Genomic DNA, 19,232 nt, shown 5'->3' on the forward strand with positions numbered 1-19,232 from the left:
CATTTTTTAGATGTTACACTCAGGCTAACTAGTGAGGGTAACATCATATCAACCCTCTACAGGAAATCGGTATGGAAGAATGCAATTCTGGCGTATGACAGCATGCATCCCAGGCACACGTTTTAGGGCATAGTAAGAAGCCAGTTCACTAGAATATCCAGACTATGTCCTGATAAACTAGATCTGTTGAGAGAAGCTGAATCAATGGAGATTTTATTCAGGGACAGAGGGTATGACCCTGTAATGGTTAAGAGAATAAGACAGGAAGTCTTAGGAGACATAGAACCAACAGATCAATGTGATTTGGTGGTTTTAGACCAGCCCACATATAAGAGATTTTATGAACCCAAAACCTATGGCAATATGGTGAATTACACCATTAAATACACTAGTGATGTCGAAAGAATTAGACAGGTAATAAGGAGGAATTGGAATGTTCTTGTCATACACAAACAGGTTAGAGATATTGTTGGTGTTAAGCCTAGGTTTTGTTATAAGAATAGCGATAACCTTAAATTGTTGCTATGCAATGATCAACATGTTACTAATATTGGTGGCTCTAGCAGATTGACCCTGGGAGAAATTGTGAATAAAGGCACGTTTCCTTGTCATCAATGCAATAGTATATCTAAGACACAAATATACCAACATCCTTCTATGGATATAATCGTTAAACCTAACCAATATGCTAATTGCAATACTAAAAATGTGGTGTATCTAGCCACATGCTCTCTATGTACAGCCTTCTATGTAGGGTTGACAAAAAGGAGGCTAAGAGATCGTATCTACGACCATCTTTATGGTATACGGAGGCAAGATGAAACCAATGCTTTGGCCAGACATGTGAAAGAATACCACACACATTTTTTTACTTTTAAAGTGTTGCAAGTGTTGGCGATGAGTAAGAGGGGGGGTGATAATGAGAATGCTTTAGCGAGAGCTGAGCTGTATTGGATCTTGAAGCTAGCAGCACATCTACCCCCAGGGTTGAACAGTTGTATTTCTATCAAACCCGTGTTAATGGAGAGGAAATAGCATTGCATATATGATGGTATATATATCATATATATTATTGTTGAGTATTTTGACCATCATTGATGTATGTTATATATAGACTAGTTTAAGCATCTTTTACTGCCCTCTATGTAGTTATATTGGGTCGCAGGAATGAGCATAAGTAATCTATGTGTACATTGTCATAGAGTTAAGCAATGTCCATGTAAATGATGGTTGATTATAGAAATGAATGTTATTGACTATCATTTTTCATTCATATATATGTATTTTTGGATCATGCGTCTTATGAATGAATATACATTTATATAAGAGATTTTTAAATGTTTGTGATGCTAGATTTTCTATCTATATAGTTAGAATCTTCCAGTCAGGTATTTTGTAGTTTTGTTTTATAATCCATGTTTTTATATAATCTGGACCTTATAGAGAGATGTATAATTTAATGTGGAGTTTTAGTCACTCAGACACAAGGCTCTGAGTCTGATGGGTCTATATTATATTATATACATTTATACATGTTCTATATTTCATCTTTCTGCTAACAAGTAAGGTATGGGTAACCACATGTTGGTTATTATGTGGATGCACTCACGTTATTGTTTATAACTAGCATGGGTACGTTTGATAGTGCCTTGGGTCAGTTGATTTTACTATTCCATAAGGTTTTTTATTGTTATGATAACTGTCCGGTGCTATTTGCCAGGGTCACGTTTGTTGGCCCTTGGAGGTTGAGTTGTGGGCATCAGGACCGGATATCAAGTTAATTTCCTTTGTGTTGATTTGTCTAGGGGGCTCCCGGTACCCCTATACATCTACTGACTATATTTTGGCGAAGTATGGTTGTTTGTTGCTATAGTCATGCTGCTATAATTGCCGGCTCATGGAGACTTAATGGGACTAAGTATATGTACATAGGTCCTGTTGCCAAGCTCGGAACTTCAGCGTAAGGTTGTTTTGTTGTTCCCCGTTTGACATTCGACTTCAGGACGTTTATTGTGTTCGACTGTTAGAGGGATTTTACGCTGTTTTGGAATAGGTGTGTGCTCAATTTGGTATGTACCCTATTATCCTTCTAATGTCTATTTTTCATATGGATATACATGGCTATGGGAGACTTGCTTTTTTCTTACCTGATGGTAGACCTTGCATTAGTTCTCTAATATGCTTACATTTAATTGAATTGTTTTAACGTTGCTACGGCGCTCGTTTTATATGTCCTGATAATGAGAGATGCCGCTTTGATATATGCTGAAAAATCTTTTATCTTATTATTTTAACTTTTTACTTTTGTTTGGAAAGTGTTGTTTGTTGTGGTTAAATGAAATTAGTTTGAATGAAGGCTAACAATTACATCTAATTGGAGTAATAATAAGTTAATTAGTTATTGATCCCGCCAAAAAGTTTTGTATTTAAATGTAGCAACATCTTTGTGAATGTATCTGAAGAAGCGTAGCTAGCACTACGCGAAAGCGCTCATTCCTTCATGTCAATAAAGTATTTTGGACTTTTATCGTGTCTAATGACTGGAATTCATCTATTGTAAAGACTATTGATCGTGTTGGTACCTCCTACTCTTATCTTTGCATTGAAAATTAGGGAAATGGTGAAGCTTTTCCAATTCCCATGTGCTTAGAACAATATTTGCAAAAGATGGTGCAACAATAGAACCCATAGTTATTCCTTTTATTTGTTTGTAAATCTGATTGTTGAAAAAAAAGAAATTATTGTTTAATACTATATCAACTAAAGTGTACAATGTATTAATTTTAGAAGAAGAAAAGTTAGTGTACTTGCTAAGAAAAGTTTTAAAGAGTTGTAAGCCTTCAGAATGAGGTATGTTAGTGTATAAACCTTCAACATCTAGGGTCACAAAAATACAGTCAGATAGACCATTCCTATTTACATACAAATCATTTAAAAAAGCCCATGAATCTTTCAAATAATAAGAAGTAGCTTGAACCAAAGGGTTAAGTATGGAGTCTAAAAACTGAGCAATTTTTTCTGTTTTTGTCTTATTTGAAATAATATGTCTGAAGGGAGGATCAATGTGTTTTTTATGAATTTTGGGTATTCCAAACAATTTACCAAGATTAGGGGATGGGACTGACATAAACATATATTCCTCAAATGAAATAGCATTAGTTAAATGTATGTTTTTTAATGTTTTATCAACTTTAGTGAAATGTTTATGTACAGTTTTAATATCAACACATTCAAAAAATTCATTGTTTAGCAATGTAGACTCAATTTTATGAACATATAAGTCTTGTTCCATAAGAACTAAACCACTTCCCTTGTCTGCACGCATAATGCGTAGGGTTTTGTCTTTTGCAAGTTCTGATAAGGAGATTCTTTCTGAATGAGACATTATACCATTTAGAAGAGTTATTTGAATGGCACAGATGTCTCAAATCCATTTCACAAACCTTCAAAAAAGAAAGTATAGAAGTATGTAAAGTTGGGTTATATAAACTTTTGGGTTTTAGTGTAGTTAAATTGTTAGTAACAAGGGAATCATCAGAAGAAGCACTGGAATCAGAATCATTAGGTTCATTTAAATTCTGATTATGAGTGACAGGGTTAGAATGAATAAAACATAAATTTAGTTTTCTAGCATAAAGTTTTAAATCTAATAGTAAATCAGGTAAATGTGCACATTGTGCAGGTATAAAATTAAATCCTTTATATAGTACTTGTAGTTGCTGTTCAGTAAAATTACGTGTTGTGGGATTAAAAACATCAGTATTCATATGTTTCAATGAATTGTAAATGTTAGTGGAAGGAGAGTGTGAGTATGTATGTGTGGGTTCAGAAGGAAAAGCAAAATTAGCTGACGAAGAGTGAATTTGTGCAGAATTATTAATGACAGTAGAAGGAGAGTGTGAGTATGTATGTGTGGATTCAGAAGGAAAGGCATAATTAGAATGCAAAGATGGAATTAGCGCTGCAGGGAACTCCTGGTAACTATTTTTGAGTTTGGAGACCCGAAGATGTAGAGGTCTCTTGCTTGTCTGTAGATTTCGTGCTCTTCCTCGACCTTTGCCTCTGAAAGACGCGTTGATGTTGTCGTTCAGACTGATGGAAGGGGTATCGTTTATTGGCAGTTGCAAAAAAACAGATTTATCAGCTGGAGAGAAATTTGAAGGCTGAATGGAAGGACGCTTTGCAGGCAACGGAGCAACAAGATTATCAGAGATATGTGTAGATCGATCAGCAGTTACAGAAGTGATATTTGGAGAAACCTGTCGAACAACAGCAGTGTTATTGGGAGAAACTTGTGTTTCAACATTAATGGTAGGCATGTGAAAACGCGAAGACAAGTGTGGATTAAAAGCAGTTGAAGTTGTTGCTCTGCGAAGGTTCGATTTTACAGCATCAGCGTAAGATGAGTAAGCGCTTTGGTTCCTGTTTTGTAAGCGTTGCTGGTAGCCATGGTTACTATTTGCATTCAAGTTTCAAAATCTGGAAATCAGGTTAGTGCGAGGCAATAGCTGTTTGTTTTTAAAAGGCTTGTTAGGGCTATTAATGGCATAAGCAGAATCATTTTTAAATTGGAGTAAGTCTCTTTTAAGCTTATTCTTTTTTCTGTAAACAAGAGAAGAGACATGTCTTTCCACTCGTTGACCAATACCACAATATAAATGTTCATGCATAAGAAAGTCACGATGATTCAATACAGCAGAATTCAAAGTGTCAATTTGTTTTCTGAGTTCATTGAGTCTAGATCTATTATCATCATTGATAATAGATAACATTTTTAAACCAGTTTCATTAAATAAACTTTTTAGTGACTGAAATAATGTCGGATTAGTAGAAGCTATGTTTGGAAATTTAGTGTAGCGCAAACCTTGTGGAACGACTTTGTTGACAATACAGGTGTCAATATAGTGAATATCGTAGTCAATATTTTTAAAAACTTTGACAAGCCTTTCCAATTTGTAGATGTCAGTTTTACATGAATTAGAGTCTGTGTTGTCACTGAATAACTGAGCATTGTTTTTAGATAATAAGTAAGAATTTAAAAACGGATTGTTGCCAGTGGGTGATTGAAGTAATGATAAAACATTCATGCAATTCCTGTTGCTAATATCGCTTTCAAATGAAACAGCATTGTTAGTTGGAATACCAGAATTGTCATCAGGAATAAAAACGTTGTCATCCGAAGTGTTTAAGTTTTCATCAACCATGGACATGTTATTATCATTGGCACAAACAGTCTCAGCTTGACGAGAATCAGGAATGTCTTTTGATAACTCAAGTACTGGAACAGGGTTAATCAAACCAGTAGTGGGAACAGGTTGAGATTTACGATTAGCTGCTGGTTTGATTACATGCGAAATATTATGCTGATAAACAGAGTTGACAGGCACAAAACTTGATTGCTCTGAAGTAAAAGGCACAAAAATTGAAGTAGAAGTACTAGGAGTTTGAGAGGTGTGCAGCTGACCATGTATGTAGTTAATTGTAGGTCGCGAAGTAGTAGATGTTGGAGCAAGATTATTAACAGTTGCAGTTGTAGTAGTAGGAGGAATAACAGTTGCAGTTGTAGTAGGAGGAATAGACCGAGAACTGATGTACTCATTATACTTATGTAGCGCTTCCTGCGCATTAACTGTAGTATTCTCCAGGTTATCAATGAGATCCACAAATTCTTGCAGTATAGGATGTAAGGATAAATCCATAGGAGTAGGGCTGCAAGAGCCAGGTTCGGTGACTGTACAGTCATCCATAACAATAAGAACGGATTTCTAAATATAATAAAACCGTAACTGAGAAGATAAATAAAAATAAAATAATAAAACTTCTATGAACTAAAAACTAAAATAACTTAACTGTAGAAATAAGCACTCAGACACCAAACTGATGATTAAGCTTTCACTCTTATTAGATGAAAGAGCTTCCTCAGAATGAAGCAAGAATAAACTGTTACAAATTCAAACTAAATTGTGGAATCATGAGCTCATACATAGCCAATAAGAATAGTGTGCATAACGTAATAAATTAATAAATAATTAAGCAACAACCAATGATTGAAAGAGTTAGATAAGCTAAATAATCAATAAATATGAGCAACTGAATTATAATAATAGGAAATTACCTATACCATTTTAGAGCACATTTAATATTTACACTTTCATTAAGACCTGGATATGTTTCTGAATTAAGTAATAACTGCCATTTCAATTCTCTTAGTTCCAAATACAATTCCCAATCCCCAAAAAAACAGTCAACTTGTTCAAGAACTATAAAATTAAATTTAGTGAAATTAAAACAGTAAGAGCTGTGTTTTGCAAGAGCGTTGTTCATATTTTTGGATCTAATAGCTGCCAAATGTTCTTTAACCCTGTCAGATGATGAATTTTATGCTCAATCCACATTGTTAAAGCATATGTTCATTATAAGAAATTATCCTTCATCATTACTTAACTCTATTTTTGAAGAAGTTTCTTCTAATAGATACATTTCTCATTTACCCATTTTGAAGTATGGTTTTAAACCTAAAGTTACTAATAACATGTCTGACAAGTCTAACATGACACGTAGCTTTCCTTTACCCATTTCTAGGGACATGTTTGCTATTAGAGACATTATTTCTAGAAACTGGAATTTATTAAAAGATTCTCACCATATGTTATCTGCCTTGGGTACTACTCCTTTTTTTTCATACAAAAGAACAAAAACAGTTCGTATGAGTCTTGAAAACAGAGATTCTCCATTTTATACTGTTTATACACATGACACTTCCACCACTAATGGCATGTTTACTTGTAACACATGTGTTATTTGTCCTTATATCTACTCTGGTTCTAACTACACTTTTCAACACTGTAATTATAAAATTAGTTTTAATAAGTATTTTCATTGTCATTCTTCTGCTGTTGTGTATGCTGGTATTTGTGCTTCCTGCAACTGTTTTTATGTTGGTAAAACTTCAAGAAAGTTATCTGACAGGGTTAAAGAACATTTGGCAGCTATTAGATCCAAAAATATGAACAAGGCTCTTGCAAAACACAGCTCTTACTGTTTTAATTTCACTAAATTTAATTTTATAGTTCTTGAACAAGTTGACTGTTTTTTGGGGGGATTGAGAATGGTAAAGTTATTCCTCCTGGAATAATATGTAAATTCTGTCTGAGTTCTTACTACAAAATTCACATCTCCTTTACCAAATATTTTCTTAATTTTTTTCAAAAATCTATCCCCTTTTGTTATATTTTTCCCTTCTAGGTCCCCCTGATGCATCCTCACTATTGCTAATCAAGTTCTATCCTCCACCAGTAAGTAATAAACCTTGCTGAAAACTGATTAGTCCTCCCACAATTTTCTTAAGCTCCATAATTTCAGTTTTTGGCAGAATATAATAAATACATGCCACTGTAATTATCTTCCTTTGTCGATAGCCTCTTATTTCCTCAGTTTACTATTATTGTCTTTTTTCCTCCTCTGTCATTGTTGAAGCCCCTTTACCAATCAGTGTTTTTACTCCCCTTCTTCCTTGTCCCTGATTATTCTACATTCTTTGTCAAATTCATATATTTATTTCCTTCCAAATGCATTTCTTACAGCTTTGCTGTTTGCACTCTACATGTCTTAATATAAGTCAATACTCTTTCATTTATGTCTGTATTTGTAAGGCCATTTATGTTCCAATAAAATATGGCTAGCTGAGCCATTATGATAAAATGCTGTTGTTCCCACCTAATATATATGGCAGTTTTTTTTTTATGTGTATTTGCAACTTTTGTCTTACATGCTCACATTAATGTTTTTTATATACAGTTGTTTCTTCTCATCTCCATTTGATCCTGTCACATTTTTTCAAAATGTTTTGTTGTAATGAAAACCCACAAATAAACTAAATACATTTTCAGAACATCTGATCCCCTGTTAACTTAGAACAAATGCATAAAAATATGTACATTTTTAAAAAAAATAACAAGTTTAGCCCACCAGATAGCAACAATGGCCTGAAATCGACAACTGCACTTACAGGTAATACCTAACCTAAAGTTAAGGCTACCATTGCTAAAGCACATGTTATAGCCTATGTTCCCACCGAGATTGAATGGTGTCTGTTCTGTTCTTTTCTTATCTCTGTTTCCATCCTATGTTTGAAAAATGGTTTGAATGCCTTCTGAAAACATTGACTTTTAGCCCTAAGGATAAAAAAAAACACTGGCTATCTGTAAATAAAATTAAATTGTACACTATTCTATTAATGCATTAAAGTATTCAGAATGCTAGAAAGGCTGATATCTCTTATTCACTTCCTATAATTTCTAGCTTTATTTTTCACTGAACTGCTTGTCATTGTACCTTTACATTTTGCATTTCTATCATTCTCAAAAATGCTCAGAACTCTCAAGATTAATTTTGTACCTGCAAAAAGCTAGTCTCAATGTAAAAATATTCTATCTCTGCAAATGTATGAAGGAATCTTTGCAAATTTCACCAAGCCCCAAATGAACAACTGTCTTCTACTGCAGACATCTTGACTACCACTAAGAACATTTGCTAATGGAAAACAAAAACTAATGTCTTTGTAGATGCAAGGAACTTGGCATTCATCATGCCTTCCATCATTTTTGTCTTATATTTCAATCCTATTTGCTAACAAAAACATTTGTTTGTTGCAAACCAAGAGCATTAATCTGGACATCCACACTTGTAAAAATAGGAGAAAATGTCTTAATTATACATGTAGTATTATCAGTGCACTTGTACACCCCATCCCCACCCCAGCAGTCCAGTCTCACAGCATATTAACCTAATGGTGCTTCTGTCCACCCTTTCTTCCTCTGTTATACTGTTTAGCCTATATTTCTTAAAAAGTATATTTTAGTTTTAACAGTCCATGAAAAGACTCTCCCCACACATTTAAAATGCAGCTAACACACACTGTATAAAACTGCTGTACTGTAAAACATGCAGATTTTTAGAAAACTTTTATTCAAATCAACCAGAAAAGAAGCAAATTTGCATACATTCCAAACCATAAAATACAGTAAAAGAAACAAAAATTAATAAACAATTCACACATGGTGCTATTAGACTTTCCAACCAATAATGCAAAACACTTTTCTTACTTAACAATACAGTAAAGTCAAGGGCGTTATATTATATAACATGCAGTTTTTATCATGGAATGTTTTATACAAAGTATATGAAAAAATGGTTTCACTTCCTTTTAGTCATTGTTCTAAACATTAATGACATAAAGTGAGGTATATGGTTTACAGGCCATCCGCAAATTTAACAAAGTCAGTGAAAGTCTAGTCTTTCACAGCCACCTTTTCTTGCAAAGCTATATTTCACAAATGTAACTGAGCATTCATAGTCTCCCATTTATTCACCAATTTCACTGTTTCTGGTCTTCATTCTCTTCATCTCCATATCCCAACACCAGACTCTGGTTCAAGTGTAAGGTACTCCTGATTCCACTAGTCAACTCCAGTGCTTTTTATGTCTCTCAGGCATTTCCTTTGGAATATAGAGCATAAACCCAAAGGCACACTACTGGCTCAGATAACAAACTAAATTCTTTAGTAGAAGTAGAACAGTAAGCGCTTTCACGTTGCACAGAACACTTCTTCAGACTTAATAAAATTTAAAATCAAACTACCATTTAAATAGCTCTTTATGCATCACATGACTGGTAATTACCTGCAATTAAAATAAAGGCTTAAAGTGATATACATAGCTGTATATATATGTCCAGGCATCTGCAATCCATATGTATATGGGCATAAAATCTATATATAAAATTATAAATATGTCACAATAGTCCATCTTAAAACCATGTAGACAGTACTCTAAAATATACATAAGAAAGACTTATAAAAATATATATATAAAATATATATAGATAGATTATTAAAAAAACATACTGATCAAAACTTACCATATAGCAGCATATCAATGAAACATATGTGTACAGGGGAAAGCATCATCATAACTGAACTGTCTACCTAACACTGTATCAAAGGACACTAAACCGTCATCACAGGAAAAAATTTATATATATCTAGAGCTACTAAGAGAACTACTCACATAATCTCTTATGGGTAATGATCTCAAATCTATAGATAATGACATATTATGGGTGCAGAATAACAAAAAAACACCAAAATACAAAAATAGCACAAAAATACAAACTAACAATGTAGTGTGTAGTCCCCCACTGAAAGAGATGACTAGGACTATAAAACTAAGTAAAATTCACAAACAGTTGACTGGTCTATCTTTCAGAAAAGGTTTCAAACTAATATTTTCATTAAGGCCATGTCCCTTGTCTGCCTAATATCTCAGGATCCATTTATTCTCTTCCATTTCAATATAGTTCTTAATATTCCCTAGTCTAGTACTAGACTAGGGAATATTAAGAACTATACTGAAAAGGAAGTGGGGGACTACACACCACATTGTTAGTTTGTATTATTGTGTTTTGGTGCTTTTTTGTTATTCTGCACACATTATATGTCATCTATAGATTTGAGATCAATGCCCATAAGAGATTATGCAAGTAGTTGTCTTAGTAGCTCTAGATATATATCATTTTTTCCTGTGACGACGGTTTAGTGTCCTTTGACAGTTGGGTAGACAGTTCAGTTATGATTTCTCCTGTACACGTTTCATTGATATGCTGCTATCTAGTAAGTTTTGATCAGTATGTTTTTTAATAATCTATTTATATATATTTTATATATATGTTTTGTAAGTCTTTCTTTGGTATATTTTAGAGTATTGTCTACATGGTTTTAAGATGGACTATTATGTTATATGTATATTTGTATATATAGATTTTATGCCCATATACATATGGATTGCAGATGCCTGGAAATATATACAGCTATGTATATCACTTTAAGCCCTTATTTTAATTGCAGGTAATTACTAGTCATGTGATGCATAAAGAAATATTTAAATGGCAGTTTGATTTTAAATTTTATTAAGTCTGAAGAAGCGTTCTGTGCAAAGCGAAAGCGCTTACTGTTCTACTTCTAATAAAGAATTTTGTTTGTTATCCGAGCCAGTGGTGTGCCTTTGGGTTTATGCTCTACATTTTTCCTTTTGTACTACAGAGGCACTTTACCCCAAAGTCTGAGTTTTTGCTGTGGATTTCCTTTGGAATATTGGCAAAGGTTTCTTTGGGAAGTGTCTTTCTGTGGGCTTTGTCAGAAGAATTAGAAGCAGAGTCCCCTTCCTGAAGACAGCTGAATTACAGCTACTTGAGTCTCATACCTGCCTCTGAACATTCCCTGATTGCTGGTATAAATTTGCTTCTCTACTGCTAGTGTACAGTGACTAATTGTTTTCCAGAAGTACTCTACTTTCTCAGATTTTTAAAACATTTCCCTTCTGCCACAGCTTTGTCAGGATCACCTCTTTCTGCTGGTATGATTGTATCTTTACTAAATGTAGGTCTTGGCTGCTTTTTCATGGCCTGGTTTGGAGCAAACATTCAGTATGCCCTTTCAGTTAATAAATCCTACTGTGGAGTACCAGTCCATTTGCTTATTTATGCTTTCATAAAATTAATACAGTCTGTTCCTTCCAATTTCTCTGGTACTGCAGAAAATCTCAGGTTTCCCCTACATGTTGTGTCCTCTAATTCTACCATTTTTTGAAACCGCTCTTTTTGAGAATCTTCATATTCAGCCAGTGTTTTCTTCATTAAACCTCTGATTTTTGCAGTTTTATCCGTTCATCTGATTAGCTACGTTACGCTTCTGTTTTGAGAGCCTTTTGTTTTCATTTGATATATTCCTTCAGTGCTTAATTTATTGTAGTCATCTCCGAGTATATTTAATGTATTTTTTTCATGAAAATAACTGGAACCCATATCTTATACCAAAGTTGAAACTTGAGCTGCTTTTTTGTTGAATAGCTGGAGGAGTCTTCCTAGCCAATGTTGTCTCTTCACCTTTTCTGGTTGATTTTCTTTCTCTACATTTCTTATTTGCCATTATATAGACACTGTACTTACTAGCCAGTAACTGAATTTTACCCAAAAATGACAATTTCACTAGTCATTTCTCAGTTTCTGCTTTTACACTGGAAGATTTTAAATTAATCTGTTGATTAATGTATAGCCATCTTGGAAGTCCCAATGCTTGTGCATTTTGGTAAATCAGTATGTACTCATGTAGACATATGAACTTATTTGGATTATTTTATGTGCATGTATTACCACGTGACTTAATCATTAGAGTTTCTTTTACCAAGTTACTCCAAATGTCATGGTTGGAAAATTATGAGAGTAATCTGTATGTTTTTGTTACTAGCCTGTACCATGTTTAGAAGCTTTGCTGAGGGAAAGGCCGTTTCTATGTCTGTGAAAACCATTGCAGCAGGACTGGCCCCACCATGTGCAGGTAAACTTAAATGGTTTACAATATGTGATCTGACTGCATATTTACATTGTATTAATCCAGTCTTGCTTTCAATTGTCTAGCATTGGAAGCTGGACTGACCACTGTTCTTTTGTCTTTCATTCTTTTCTAGGGTCCATCTGTTACAATATTTGCAAAGAACATGTGGAAGACATAGTGCTGGTGTCAGATAATGACATCAGAGTTGCAGTTTCTGTCTTGTATAACATTGGACTTGTTGTGGAACCCTCTGGTGCCGCAGGTTTTGCTGCTGTATTAGGAAATAAAATACCAGATGTCAGCAATAAGAGAGTTGTGGTGGTGATTTCTGGAAGAAACATATCCCTAGAGGAACTTCATGATTATCCTATTGGACATAATTCAAATATGCTTGATTATTGGGTTGCAAATATGGCCTAGAGGTCACAGTTGTTTTATGCAGAGAGGCAACTTTTAGTGCATTTCAAATTACCTGTTTTATTTTGTGGCTCTGGGTTTGTCACTTAATTACTTAATCTGCCTAGGTCATGTTGATAGATTGTCACGTTCTGGGAATGTGCCATAAATACATACATTTTAACTATACCTTGCTTTACTGAAAAAAATATACAATGATTTAGTAATTAACATTAATTATTAATTTGCTCTTATAATGCATTTTCCAGCCAAAGACAAATGTTATTGTAATAATTATATAAAATGTAACATTGCCTTCTGTGAGAGTTGGGCACTGGGCTGACAACTCAACACCATTAAAACACCACTGCCAGTCAATCTGTGGACCGGTGATCCACTGTGGCGACCCCTAATCGGGAAAAGCCAAAAGACTTTAATTATATAAATGTAATGTTTTTCATCTGTGAAACTGCCATTAATGTTTATAGCTTATGTGCAGTCTTTGCCTGTTTCTATCATTTCGTCTCCAGTGTGAAATAAATTATGTAAGCTTTCAAGTGGAGAGAACTGTCAGCAGTATGTCTTGATTATTCAGTGAAGAACCATGTCTGTTAGGGCATATCTGCAGGCAGGGTTGTAAAATAACTTATTTCAGCTTGCATTAAACTTGTTTGATATAGACTTGGCACAAATATTGTAGAGGTTAAACATTGTTTTCATCCCGGTCAGAGCAGCGATTCTCTATGTCACTTAAAACTGAAATCATTAAAAGAATGAAGTACTTCATATGTTTTCAGTAGTACTGTTCTTCTTTATGTGGCTTTATCGTCAGCAGTTTATATAAGTTCTAGAGCAGAGGAAGTCTATAGAGTCAAATTAGAGCATCTCATGTTGTACAAGAAAGTCTTTTTTTTCAGAAAATTACTGTTTCATTTTTCTGTATCTTAACTTTTTTGTGGGAACACGAATTTCATTACTGACTAGTTAGTAAATGTGTTTATTGTAGTGTTCATGGGTAGCTCAAGGCCTTAAGGGAGGCCACCAATGAGTTACCACCTTGAAAAATTGAGTCATATATACAGACTCACCAAACCAGTTACCTAGATTTGTCTTACATATTGCTAGAGATAATGTAATGTGTGATAAATTCCAGGTTCTATTAGCCCTGCAAACAAACCTGTTATTTTTTATGTATGTAGCTACAATTGGTAATTTAGTTAATAGATTTCTGTTTCTGTTATTAAAATAGTGATCAGAAAATGAAACGCTAGACAATAATGACATAATATTATTATTGATGCACTTGGAAATAAGAATGATGTCACCTTTCATCAGCTTATATGAAGCAGAGTGTAATGTTAACATCTTGCCTGTATTCTTATAAGCTACACGTCACAGACCAGTAATTTGTCTTGAGAACATCTTCAGAATTTTTTCAACTGCATGGATGCAGGTTTTATTATAAATACAAATCACCCCACCATAATTAATATGTGACCTAATAAAGGTAGTATATAAAGGGATCCTCACAACATTATCCCTGCTTGTAATAGTCCTCAAGATGCCCTTCATAATCTCATAACTTTTATGCAAAATAGAATTCACATGAATAAGTCAAGTTGATAATCTACAGTTAATCCCAGGTTCGTAATAATGACTGATGCTGATAGAAGTTAATGATCTACAGTGTAGAGATGCAAATGGTTATATGTTCCAAAATGAACGATGGTGCATTGCTTGGGCTTTAAATAGCACTTTTACCTTAGACCAACAAAACAGTTCATTAAAATAGCTCTGCAAAGTATATTATCAAAGAGTGTTTCCCACTACCATCCCTGTCTTTATGTAGTGAACATGTTTGCTTCTCTACATGATTTGAAGACAGCTTGATTACAGAATGGTAGACATGAACAAGCTAAATTAAAAAAAAAAATTGCAGCCCAGATCCCTGCAGGGTGCCACTGTTGACATTGGTTACTTTGGGGTATTGGTCCTTTATCTTAACCCCATAGATTCTGGCATGCAGCCAGTTTGCATCCCAAGATATAATAAATTAATCTTCAAACATTCCATAATGTCAAGAATTTTCTGGTGACACACAGGGTAAAAAACAATTGTTAAATAAATATAAATAACAGCAGGAAGCTTAAGTTCTAATTGTCCAACAAGGTTAGAATAGCACTGTAAAATTACTTGGACATAATTTTTCAGGAATAAATCCACGCTGTGTAATGTCATGTAACTGTCTGGTAATGATAGAAAATAGGGCTATTAAAATTGTCTCAAGCACCTTCTGGATTAAACTTGTTGAACTGATTGGATGAACTGACTGGATGATAGAAGTGGTGCCATGGTTGCTACTCTCTGGAATTGGAATATTTTTTTTTTCTAAATTTCAGGAACAAAACCAGTACATAAGATAGCGTGAAAAAGAGAAATAAAGCAATTCACCATTTTAGGCAATGTCTTTGAAAACAGATAATCACTGTATTCTGGACCTGCTACATTGTTTCATCTGATTACCTTAACTGCAGGTGTAACTGCCTCTACCAAGTTTCGTGGACAATCATCACCAATATTGAAAGGAATGATCTTGCCTTTTGTACTACCCAGAAAAGTTAGTATGCAAAAGAAATGTTTGCACAAGACATTAGCAGTATTAATGTTTCACTACCAAAGTATTGGTCATTTGATTAAGGCAGATTGACAGAATGAGATCTTCAACAAAAACTTTAACTTTTGGAGTTTTGTATCTTTCTTCTAAGTTGGCCAACCAAAATGTTAACTTTTGGAGTTCTTCTAAGTTGGGCAACCTTCTTAGACTTGGCAATATTACATATGAAGTGTATCCCCTGTTGCTCCATCTTTGGATAAAGCATTGTCTCACAGATTCTCAAGATTCTGTTTACAGTGACCCTCCTACAAAACAAACATGAAAGTCCTTGAGATTCCTCTAAATATCAGAAAAGTACTTTAGGGATACCTATATTAAAAAGCATGTTGCACTAGACAGAAGGAGACTCCCCTAATGCATACTTGAAATTGTCAAGAATTAGCCAAGATATAATAAACGTATCTATCTTTAAACATTCTACAACCTCAGGAATTTCCCAGTGAAACACAAGATTAAGTGCCTTTGGTAAATAAGCTTTTTGCTGAAGTTATTTGTTTTTGTTTTTGTTAATGAGTCAACAACATTGGTGTAAAACACTATTGATTTTGAATTTAATACATATTTTAATTGACTCTTGGCCTGATCCCACATAAAAACAGTACGGCATGGTTAATGTTTCAAGGATACCTCAACATGTTTAAACTAACTTGGGCCCCGCCAGGAAGGCTATCCTCACTATTTTAGAAATGTTGCAGTAGTCAGTTTGTCTCAACCAAAGGGTCCTGATCTACAATGCTGACTGACCTTCCATTTCTGTACTCAAAGGAGAATACAAGGCTAACTGCCCTGAAGTATCATTTTAAGCCTAGTGATGTTATCCCATTAAGTGTTCATATTATCTTTACTAAAATTCTTACTTCCGATTTGTGAATGAATGTTTCAGAGGAGGTCATACCATTGAGTATTGAAAGGGGCAGTTCTGCAGGATCGGCCATTTAGGTGCTGCCTTTGTCCATTAGTACCACAGTGAACAATCCTGTGGTAAATTTCCTTATTCCCATCCATTGATCTAAGTTGTGTTTGAATAGGGACAGGAATGAGCTTTGTTTTACATAGATGGGGAGTCTGTTTCAGAGTAGTGGTATCATCTGGGATTTATACCTGTCCTTCCAAACCATTCTGTTTATGTTGCAGAAGAAGCTGTGGTCTCTGGATTAGGTATTTCTGATATCTCTTGACAGTAAATCCATTTAGTACTGGGTTAGAGGATGCCTTATAGGTCAAGGGCAGATCACCTCTTAATAGTGTATAAGACCATGTATAATCCTTGGGCTTTGAAGCAGTTTGTGTAGATCATTTGGTTTTATCCCTGTATCCTGTTTGTGAGGAAACTCTTTGGGCACTGCAGTTGCTGCATATGCCTAGACAGGTACATACTAGAGGGGGAATTAAACTCAATGATGGGCCTGATGAGGGCTGAGTACAGTGGGGGCAATGGCATCTCTGGACCGAGATGCTATTCCTTTGCTTATAAGTTGAACAATATTGAAGGACTTCCTCATAGCAGTAGATATATATTTGTCAACTGCAAGGTCACTGTCTATGTATATTCCCAGATGTCTAATTACTGGATCGACTCTTAGGAATGTAGTTTCAGTGTAGTTGGTTTCCAAAAGGATACAATAATGCACTTTTTGGAATCAGAATGTAAAGCCAGATTGTTAGCTAAGTATAAAAGAGGCCAAGTAACCACCCTGTGTGATACACCATGATCATTGCAGTTGCCTTTGTATTTGGAAAGATACTTAAAAATATAAAGATGTAAGGCAATACAAACGTCTGAAGAACCATTGGGTTACACTGCGAAAGTGCTTACACTATTTCTGGTTTAATAAATAGACTACTTTTATCACAGAAGAAGGTGCCATTGTTTTACTGGGAACATATAACTACACAGTTCCATAGTATTGTCTTGCATCTTTATATTTTCAAGTATCTTTCTCTTTCCTTGGATGTTAAGGCATTAATCCAGAGGGTTCAGGTAATTTGCTTGTTTTGTATTGTGAAAGGCTACATTTGGTGTCACAACTGACCGTGAAGATAGTTGTTATAAAATCAAAGAGATAAATGGTTCCCAAGTCATTTCAAATTCTCTCTGATAAAAGATACTTCGTCATACTGAATTGATTTCAAACTCAGTGAAGCAGATGCTATTACTACCTAGAACTTTCTTTAGGAAAGCATTGTAGCTGTTTAGGTCACATAAGCATTGTAAAGGCAGTAGTTGGTAAAAGACAATGGCAGAAACAAGAATGAGACCAAGTACAGTGTTAGGGCTTTGGCACAGGATCTTGTTTAGAGGCACAATCTGGCAGTACAGAAGACTAAGGCTATGAGCTGTTAATGAGCTGCTTCCCATGGTACATGATTTGATTGCCTAAGCCTTCTTTTCAATACCATGTGACCTTGTCACATTACCAAACAGAGCTCTGGAGACTATTGAAAAATCAGGCTAGGCTTCTCAGTGGTCTCCTGGATTGCATGCTTAGTAACCACCTATGAACCTTTGAGGAGCTGGTTTAGTGCTTCTTCATGGGCTATGACCTGTGGAAGGACAGCAGATAACTACTGAACACTATGTACATATCTCTTAAGTTGTGCATTTTCTTTTTTTATTTAAAAATAATGTATACATAAGTCCAGCCCTCCTCCATTTTAATTGTTAATTAGTTCTATATTCTTTCAACTTGTAACATTCAGTTGCTTGAGATTGCCTGTTTAGTTAAAAGTCAGTTTTTGTTTGACTCCAGTTCAGAATTACTTTTTAGGTCGATAAAGATGGCAAATTAGTTTGTTATTTAGTATCAACCAGGCATCTGGAGGCATAATAACCTTTGTGTTTATTCTACCATAGCTAACCAAAATTTCTGAAAACATTTACATCTTACCAACAGTAGAACTGCTTCACTATTTATGCTGTATTCAATCGTACAGAGTGAGGATAAATTAGGGAACATTCTGAGCATGTAAGAAATTTACACCTAAATTGAACTATTACTAGTAGTAAGAAAGAACATATATTGTTTTGGATTTTTGATTCAATTTATAAAATACTTTCTTCTATAGGATTTATTAAGCTGCGAATTGTTATGGCTAGGCTTGTATAGGCCCGAGGTTCCGATAGCCTAGTACCAACTTATGAACCTAAGCATTGTTGGTGCTTTTCTCCCCAGGCCACCACTGAAAAGGGTCTTGCATGTCCCAGTTGGACCTTCTGGGTAAACGAACATAAATAAATAATTTTATCAATCTTTGTGGAATCGCTGTTATTCATTATTACTTTTGTGTAAAATAGCTCAAACCATGATATAAACTAATAAATTGAAAAATTCCAAATTTTCAATTCATTAAATATTTTAACCAGTATTTTTATTTTCTCCTTTTGTCACTGTGCATTCCAGAAAGTTCCCATTGCAACCATCAAGGTGTATATGCTCATAATTTTATTACCAATAAGAAATTCAGTAGAGTGTTCAAAATAATACATTTTTTCAACAAGTATAAATATAGAAAAATGTGTGGCCAATGAACAAACTAAAGATTGTGTTTTTATACTAATATTTGACAAGATAAAGCTATATCTGATGAGCTGTTAATCTCTGGTATAACCGTAATTCTGTCAGTAGTGCAAAGTCAATAATTTCATAATCAGAAGGCCTTCCAAGATGGCAGAACTCTGATCAGTTTAATTTCAGCTCTCCCAGTGTGAAAACAGAAACTGAGAAAAAGGAGTGCCATTGAAACTGTTATTTGGAAAATATTCAGTTACTGGC

The 19,232-nt window shown here is 34.5% G+C and overlaps 1 protein-coding gene across 2 annotated transcripts in view; it reads left to right on the top strand.

Annotated features, from left to right (window-relative positions):
* SRR (serine racemase) overlaps window positions 1-13,573 on the top strand; it is a 168,397-nt gene extending 154,824 nt beyond the window's left edge. For both annotated transcript variants that reach the window (XM_044088387.1, XM_044088388.1), the window contains exons 6-7: window positions 12,303-12,392; window positions 12,523-13,573. In XM_044088387.1, coding sequence (XP_043944322.1) covers window positions 12,303-12,392; window positions 12,523-12,809 — 377 coding nt within the window. In that variant the 3' untranslated portion in view covers window positions 12,810-13,573. The remainder of the gene's footprint in view (window positions 1-12,302; window positions 12,393-12,522) is intronic.
* Window positions 13,574-19,232: the final 5,659 nt, after the last annotated feature.

Source organism: Protopterus annectens, chromosome 11.part0 (assembly GCF_019279795.1).
Source record: "Protopterus annectens isolate FY-2018-M chromosome 11.part0, PAN1.0, whole genome shotgun sequence".
NCBI lineage: Eukaryota > Metazoa > Chordata > Ceratodontiformes > Protopteridae > Protopterus > Protopterus annectens.